Source organism: Volvox carteri (assembly GCF_000143455.1).
Source record: "Volvox carteri f. nagariensis unplaced genomic scaffold VOLCAscaffold_71, whole genome shotgun sequence".
Taxonomy (NCBI): domain Eukaryota; kingdom Viridiplantae; phylum Chlorophyta; class Chlorophyceae; order Chlamydomonadales; family Volvocaceae; genus Volvox; species Volvox carteri.
In genome coordinates this window covers 441,207-449,762 of record NW_003307614.1, presented here as the reverse complement: position 1 = coordinate 449,762, position 8,556 = coordinate 441,207, and the positions used below count along the sequence as shown (strand labels likewise).

General features: G+C 56.4%; 2 protein-coding genes across 2 annotated transcripts in view; one reads left to right on the top strand and one right to left on the bottom strand.

Moving 5' to 3' along the window:
- Window positions 1-7,868, top strand: part of VOLCADRAFT_107620 (uncharacterized protein) — a gene marked incomplete at its 3' end in the record, with an annotated part of 9,888 nt that extends 2,020 nt beyond the window's left edge. The window contains exons 3-7 of the mRNA XM_002957277.1: window positions 1,275-1,322; window positions 2,145-2,629; window positions 4,019-4,358; window positions 4,974-5,245; window positions 6,156-7,868. Of these exons, the coding sequence (XP_002957323.1) occupies window positions 1,275-1,322; window positions 2,145-2,629; window positions 4,019-4,358; window positions 4,974-5,245; window positions 6,156-7,868 (2,858 nt within the window). The remainder of the gene's footprint in view (window positions 1-1,274; window positions 1,323-2,144; window positions 2,630-4,018; window positions 4,359-4,973; window positions 5,246-6,155) is intronic.
- A 475-nt stretch (window positions 7,869-8,343) lies between these two features.
- Window positions 8,344-8,556, bottom strand: part of VOLCADRAFT_98385 (uncharacterized protein) — a gene marked incomplete at both ends in the record, with an annotated part of 2,024 nt that continues 1,811 nt past the window's right edge. Inside the window, one exon of the mRNA XM_002957243.1 lies at window positions 8,344-8,376. Within this exon, the coding sequence (XP_002957289.1) occupies window positions 8,344-8,376 (33 nt within the window). The remainder of the gene's footprint in view (window positions 8,377-8,556) is intronic.

The following is an 8,556-nucleotide window of genomic DNA, read 5'->3' as shown; positions in this document are numbered from 1 at the left end:
CCGGAACGCGCCCCGAGGATAGTGCACTTCGTGACAACCTAGCGCTACGCATAGGATGTGTGTTGTGTGTGACTCGTGTCCTGTGTGTTTCAGTTTGGGTTATTTCGCCTCAGTTTTGCGCGTGTCGTGTCTTGACTTCTGTTTTTTTCGGGGTATTGCGTGTTGCATGTTGTGTATTTTCGCGTTCTCTTGCGTTCTTTTGTCATCCACCGAGTTTGCTTTCCGTGCCTTAGGCTTTTGGTTTGCGTACTCTTTGTGGATGTTTTGGACACGTTCGTTGGGATATATACCGGTTCCTCAGACCGGCAAGTATAGGTGTCGTGCGCCTTATTTAGGCCGGTATCCAGTGCGGGGAAGGTTTTGCCTTGACTCCGGTTCCCTTTTGCCTTCCCCTCGTTAGCCTGGTACCGATATCGTTCAGGGAATCGGAGTGGCGCACGACTTAGAATACTTTGTACTTTTGATCGCATCGAGGCCGATGCTTGTGCTAAGCAGGGGGGCATGTTAGGTTTTCTTGTTAGTTGTTAAGTCGTTAACTTTACTCGTGGACGATCATTTGAGATACGGATAATGTACGACCTTCCGGCGCCGCCTAGGCTCTGGATAACTATTTAAGTCGTTGTTGTTGTTTAGTTTGTTATGTCATCATTGTTACATCTTGTAGGTTGTTAGCTGGCTTAAGTCGCTCGGCCCTCTTTGTAATCATCGTGGCATCCCAACGAGAAACGGAGCCTATGCCCTTTCACTGTTTTTTTTGAAATGTTGTTATTCTAGGATGCGGGAACCCAAAGGTTTACACGCGAAAACAGAGGACGATGCGGCGCTGCCCAATATGCCATAAATGAAGCATTTGGACAAACTCTACTACTAACAAGTTTCCAGAGAATTCAGCTTAGCATCATTGGAGCTTCATTTGTCGAGTGGCGCTACCCTTTTCCTAATGAGAGTAACCTACCTGGTCTCCGACAAGCTAAAATCCAAGCTCTGATGAAGCTCGGAATATTTTAGTAGCTTACTTGAGTTGTATACAGTTTTCCTGTTAGGGCGTCCGCTACGGGCCGCATGGCTGTACATTGCTGTGCTTGCCCTGTTGTCGTAAGCTGTCCAGGCATTCACAAAGCTTTACACTCTTGCAATGATTCTTGTAGATATAGATATAGTACTTGAAATCCATAAAGCTTAATAACTCTGGTAAAGGTGGAACATGGCAACGCCCAAACCTGTCGTGCGCTTTTCCGGCGTCCAATTGCTATTCATATCGCTGCTGCTCAGAGGCACAGTCGGAGAGCTGGTCCGCACGGATAAGCCAGGGCTGGCGATTGGTGAGTCAGGTCGCGTAGCGTAACACCTTTACTACCTTTTGCAACTTCTTTTTATCAAAGGATATGTAGCCGTTCGCTGCATCATACCGCTATCTGGGCGGTTTCACATCATCGGCAACATCCGAGCCTAGCTTGCTCCTTCGCTTTATCGTCCGATTCATTTGGTCGCTCGTTAGGTTGCTCGCGGCAGATCGCTTCCATCCAATGGGTTCATTGGTGCTCCGTTCCTTTGCGTCTACATACGGTTCTCAGGAAGCAAAGGAAAAAGGAACGGACTCAAAAGCGATTTTGGAATGGCGGCTTAGGAGAAAGTGTACGTACGAATAATGGAAAGAAGAACGTGTGATGAGGCGGATTAATCAGACGTAAGAGGAAGACGGATTCTAATTTCCTCCTGATCCTAATCAGGCGCGCAAACTCTGCGCTTGCACCACAACGGACAAGCGATGGTGGTCCAAATATTTGCTTGCTTGGATCAAACTCATTCATTCCTCTCTCGTTTTACATCTATGTCCAACAACTCTTTCTTCTGCGTGAAGTCAATCAACCCGTGCTACGAACAATAAGGCCGTCTTCCAATCCCTCATCAGCAGGAATGACCTCCAGCAGGACGAGCTAGGACACCCGCCGAACATGAATTCACAACTGCAAAGGACTGGCAACGACCACCCAAACCAGTATCTATGTAATAACGCGGCGCTATAAGCTCAACTCGTTAGCGTCCCTACCTACAACAGCATTCCAACTGTCAACTCCCAGCCACCCGGCCATGCATCTTACAACACCCCAGCCACGCCACCTGCGCCCTACACTTGTCATCAGGCACCATCACATCCCTGGAGCTCGGGGAGCCGGTATACTACCTCCGCCAGCAGCTGGATCAGCAGCGGCTAGGCAGCGACCCGGGTGGCGGTGGCGGTGGCAGTGGCGGCGTGATTCACCGGCTAGTCTTCTGCGCCGGCATGTCCCCAAGCGACATCCCGCTGGAAACCATGGTAGCCGTGTCGTACGACAAGGTCGTGGACGGCGTAATGTACTCTTGTAAGAGGCCAATTCCGCAGCCCAGCTCCACAGAAGAAGAGGTGAAGGGCCAGCAGCAGCACGATGACGGTCTACGGCGGCGCCTGACGCGGCGGCACCAGCAGCACCAGCAGCAGCACCAGCATCAGGAGCGGCCCCAACAGCGGCAGCGGCAGCGGCAGCGGGCGCTTCTCGGGGAGTCCATCACCACCCCCACGTCCCTCCGGATCTTGGTGTACATCGCGTCGTTCTGCGGATATGACACACCGGCCTCAGTCACACCGCAGGTGCGATACACGCAAGGTACCCTTACACATGACTGGGAACGGGTCTGGTGACTTCTGTGCTGTGTTTTTATTGTTGTGTTGTTTTATCTGGATAACAGACTTGGTGGTGCATCATCACTTGGTTAATGCCTGGCTATCCTATCTGTCTCCCTCCATCACCGCCTGCTGACCTCCCTCCCTCCCTTATGCAACCACTTACCCACGCGCCCCATGCCTGGTGGTTGCGTTCACTGCTAGGCCGCATAGCTGTGACGGCGGACCCCACGATGGACCCCTGCCTGTTGGGGGACACCTTCCACCGACGGATGACCCCGTGAACCCAAACGAATTACCGCAGTCTCGTCGTCCGTTCACTCATCATTGCCCCTGTAGCAATGCCTCATGGCTTGACATGCCCGCAAATATGCACCCATTCAACTACACCACTTCCCATCACGAGCCCGAGCTGGGCTAAGGGCACTGACTTCGCAGATGGTGCGGTCAGGGCCGGATTTGGCGCTGCGTTTGATCTGTGATGTAATTTGTAATTTTTGTAATGTAATTTAATGTTACAGAGTGGGAGGCTTCTGGGCCGCTTTATCACATTGTCAGTTCTAGATCATTTATCACCTTATAGCACCATCCACCACTACCACACTGTACTTCGCCATACGAACTGTAAGTCCAAGGCGGCGGATCCAGCCTTCAGGGACCCCTCCTCATCCATTCACCCGAACACCCGAAGAGACGGAGGGTTCGGCAATCGCCACCAATCCAGCGTGCGAATCTGGTCCATCAACTGTGACCTCAACTCCACATCTCAGCAGCTAGCCATAATCTCGCGCTCCCGACTAATTCGGGGGTCTCCCCAGGAATCGAACCCAGGACCTTAAACCGCTAATTGCAGTAGTGTCAACCCAGACCAGACCTGTGATGTGTGGGGTGGCAGGGGGCTTGAAACGGCTTCACCATCGTGCATGGCGCTTCCATGCAGGCCCCACGGGCCTTACCCGTTGTTTCTGGGAGCCTTGATCCGTTGACGCACCGTAGTGCAATTTTCCGAATTTGGTGACTACTTCGGTTCAGCCCCCGCCCGGTGGCGATGGTGACAAGGTGGCCGCATCCAGTAGACTTCTGCCGACACATAACATTCAGAGTGGACGATAGATAGCTGTTATGAACTCCATGTAGCTGTTATGTGCAGATGTATGTGCACTTGCATGACAGACGGTTCTTCCCATCGTCTCGAACCATCCCATCCCACTCTTGCTTCATACGTGTGATTTGCTTGGCAATAATCCCCCCAATATACCTCATCCTCCCAATCCCCCTCCGCCCCTCCTCTCTTCTTAACCCCTCCCGGCCCTCCCTAACCCCTTCGCCTCGTCTCCCGACATCTCCTGTGCCCAGCAAGTCACCAACCTCCTCACAATCGCTGACAGCAGCGACGGCAACCGCTCCCTGACCAACTACCTCATGACCTGCAGCTACGGCCAGGTCAGCTTGCTACCTGAGAACATCCGAGTCCTGGGGCCCGTGACGGTTCCCTGCAACGGGACGTTGAGGGAGCCCCAGCCCTTCAGCAGCGGAGGCAAGTTTACCACGCGCTCATGCAACGAGCTGGACAATGCATTCAAGTGGCATTACTGGCTGGACGCCTGGGCGGCAGAGAATTATAAAGTGGATGCCCTGGACTACCACCACAGAGTGTTGCTGCTTCCTAGCGGTTATGTGGGACGGAACGACACGGGTGGGTCTTTTCCGCGAGTTGGGGGTTGTGGGGAGAGGGAAGGTGCGGGAAGGGGGGAAGGGGAAGGTGCGGGAAGGGGGGAGAGGGAAGGTGCGGGAAGGTTACAAGTTACAAGCGCCGCACGAGTGCGGGGGGGTCCGTCAAGGCCGTTAAGCCATGGACTATATATTGAAAGTTGATTACACCGTACAACCGAAGGCGGTTTGGGTCCTGCCAACTAGACCCCTCCTCATCCAGTCACCCGACATCCGTAAAGACAGATCAGCCATCACCAGCAACTTAGCATGCAGAATTTAGTCCACCAACTAGACCTCATCTCCATACCTTAGCAGCGTTTTGCAAACCTAATTCTCCCGATTATTGTCGGGGGCTCGACCAGGAATTGAACCCAGAACCTTAGTTTCCACTAGGGTGCCAACAGAACAGGGGGAGAGGGAAGGTGCGGGAGGACGAGGGAAGCGAGAGAAATGAATGTTGCGTGTGTTGACGACCTATCAGGCCTACCAGGCCTACATAGGTAGGCCAGGCTACCCAGTGTGTTCGCCAGCCAGGCATCCCGCAACATCATAGGTCCCAGTTATGCACCCACCCACTCGGTCCCCCCCTCCCCCACAGGCTGTGGTGGCTTTTCCGGTATGGGCACCACGGGCAGGTGGTCGATCTTGCGTACGGCAGTCAACAAGTGGGGCAGCGGACTGGTGTGGTGGTCGGGCGACGCCTACGGTGACCTGGAGGTCCTGCTGCACGAGTTCGGCCACAACTACGGACTGACGCACGCCTCGGTGCCCGGCGGCTGCGACCTGGGAGATCAGTGCGACCACACGTGCACCATGGGGGCCACGGGCGGACAGGGCATCCGCTGCTTTAACGCGCCACATAACTGGCGGGTGGGTGGGTGGTAGTGGGTGGGCGGTAGTGGGTGGGCGGTAGTGGGTGGGCGGTAGTGGGTGGGCGGTAGTGGGTGGGTGGTAGTGGGTGGGCGGTAGTGGGTGGGCGGTAGTGGGTGGGCGGTAGTGGGTGGGCGGACAATCGCGTTTTCGGCCCGTGCACCACCTCCCATACACATACACACGCCTATACGCATACATAAATACATATAGGGTTTGGCACTACGGGTAAGGCGCGACCATTGCCCCCGGGAGATCCCGGGATCGATACCCATTAGGGTCAAAAGTCCTTCCGATGGTGGAAGGCATTGCGCCCCTAGTTGATGGACGGTGGTGACCTGGGATAAAGTTAACCTGCGAGCCGACCAGGAACGGAGTTGGGCCGCTGTCGACCCGGCAGATTCCGTTGGATGCTGGTGGTGGGTGCGGAACCTGAGCGATCCACTGAGAAGTTGACTAGGGTGACTGGATGAGGGTGCCCCGAAATATCGGGGAAGGCAGGGTTTCGCAGGGTAGCTGCCACGGGCGAAGATACACCCCCCTGTTTCACACATCATAAATACATAAGCACACACCTACGTCCTGATTGCTTGCATGCCACGCGTACGCTGTTGTGAGTGTCAGTGTTACAGAGTGGGTGGCGTCCATTGCGGTCATTCGCATGTGGATGTGGATGTGGATGTGGATGTGGATGTGGATGTGGATGTGGATGTGGATGTGGATGTGGATGTGGATGTGGATACCCATTCATGGCCCCTCCCCTCCTCTTCCCTTTCCCCCCTTTGTCCCCCCGATCTCCCTTCCCTTGCCTGCCTATGGTGTCTTCTGTCCACTGCGCCGTCCTCTTCCATGGACCATGGACCACCGCATTCTTCTCCACCACCACCAAAAACACCGCCCCCTGGAACAGCTCGGTTGGGGCCAGCCAGCCCTTCAGCTCAGCTATGACAACCTGCCGTACGGTGAAGCGACCGCTGTACGAATACCCCCGCAGCTGAGTACCGCACAAAGCTCGGTACTGGTTTGGGGACTTCCCTACGGACCTACGGCTGACAGCGCTGGCGACATTCAGCAGCTGCAGCGGCAGCGGCTGTTCATCTCTGCGCGTCTGAATGTCTACATGTACGACCTGCCCTGGGCTCCTGATGTGGGGATGCCCTTCCTCCTCATGCATACCTATAATGGTACTGACAGTAAACCCACCATTCAGACCAATCAAGTGGGAGAAATCGCAGCCGGTGAGATGTGGCGGGATTCGAACAGCGGACTTGTGGTGAGGTTTGACTCGTGGAATAGCAGCACCGGCGCTGCCATACGGATCTGCCGCCGCCGTGCTGCCACCGAGGTGAATTGCACCGATAGCCTGGATGACGACTGCGACTTTCTACCAGATAGCCTTGACCCGGATTGCATCCCCTCAGCTCCTATATCCCTGGGGAAACGCATGTCGCCCCCGCCAAAGTCACAAAAGCAATCATTGCCGCCACCGGAACGGCTGCCGCCTCCGTCACCGCCATCCCGCCAACGGTCACCACCGCCGAAGCTGCCGCCGCAACAACCTCCATCACCCCGGCCATCACCGCAACCACCGCCTTCCAATGCCCCGCCTAAGCAACCGCGCTCACCTAAACGCCGCAATAACCCCCCTCCTCCTGAACAGCCCTCTGTGAATTTGTGGCCCCCACCAGCAGCCGGCAGCCCCCCACCAGCGGCCGGCAGGCCCCCACCCGATGCTGGCAGCCCCCCTCCAGAACAGCCCTTTGTGAATTTGTGGCCCCCACCAACAGCCGGCAGCCCCCAACCAGCGGCCGGCAGGCCCCCACCCGATGCTGGCAGCCCCCCTCCCGAACAGCCCTTTGTGAATTTGTGGCCCCCACCAGCAGCCGGCAGCCCCCCTCCCGAACAGCCCTCTGCGGAGTTGTGGCCCCCACCAGCAGCCGGCAGCCCCCCTCCTGAACAGCCCTCTGCGGAGTTGTGGCCCCCACCAGCAGCCGGCAGCCCCCCTCCCGATCAGCCCTCTGCGGAGTTGTGGCCCCCACCAGCAGCCGGCAGCCCCCCTCCTGAACAGCCCTCTGCGGAGTTGTGGCCCCCACCAGCAGCCGGCAGCCCCCCTCCCGATCAGCCCTCTGCGGAGTTGTGGCCCCCACCAGCAGCCGGCAGCCCCCCTCCCGAACAGCCCTCTGCGGAGTTGTGGCCCCCACCAGCAGCCGGCAGCCCCCCTCCTGAACAGCCCTCTGCGGAGTTGTGGCCCCCACCAGCAGCCGGCAGCCCCCCTCCTGAACAGCCTTCTGCGGAGTTGTGGCCCCCACCAGCAGCCGGCAGCCCCCCTCCTGAACAGCCCTCTGCGGAGTTGTGGCCCCCACCAGCAGCCGGCAGCCCCCCTCCCGAACAGCCCTCTGCGGAGTTGTGGCCCCCACCAGCAGCCGGCAGTCCCCCTCCTGAACAGCCTTCTGCGGAGTTGTGGCCCCCACCAGCAGCCGGCAGTCCCCCTCCTGAACAGCCCTCTGCGGAGTTGTGGCCCCCACCAGCAGCCGGCAGCCCTTCATTACAACAGCGACATGAATCTACTCCTCCTCCACCACCGCCACCGCCGCCACCGCCTCCTCGGCCTCAACAGCCTTGATGCGAGATTCAATAGTTTCAGGGTTTGGATGAGCTGCAATTGATTAGGTTGTGGCTAGCTGGTGTACATATCATTTTCCGCACATACTCCCTTCTAGGCATGAGCATAGATAATAGTGTGTAACGTATAGTCACGCATAGTCTGCATCAGTTTCAGGATAGACTTTAGAGGTGATTTAGATGGTCGGCGTAGTTGGGCGGCAACTGCGGGCGGTGTATAGGTTAGCTGCGCTTATCTAGATGTGCCCACACTTCAGTCGATTTCCCCTTCATGTACTTCATGTGTTACATTCATAATGAAGTCCTAAGCTCGCTGATCCCGGCAGCAGGCTATGTCGCCTGTAAATGTTTTATCGTGTTCAGATCAAGCCGTTGTATGTTAGATAGGGACCGTTTTTATCTGTTGTTATAGTGGGACACGACCTAACTAACAAGGGACGATAAAACATTATACAGACGGACTTTAATTGGCGCCTTCATGGGCCTTCGTGCCGCAGACGTGAGGACACCTGGGTTGCAGAGGTTTTCCACGTGTGTGCACGGTTGGTGGTTGGTGGTTGGGTAGGGTGGGGTGTCGGACTTGCCTTGGGGCTGCACATCGTTCCGCACGTGACGTAACGTGACTGCGAACAGTCGTCATGCTCAGTTGTTAGCAGGCGAATAGGTAGATGATAGCGGTGATAGGCGAT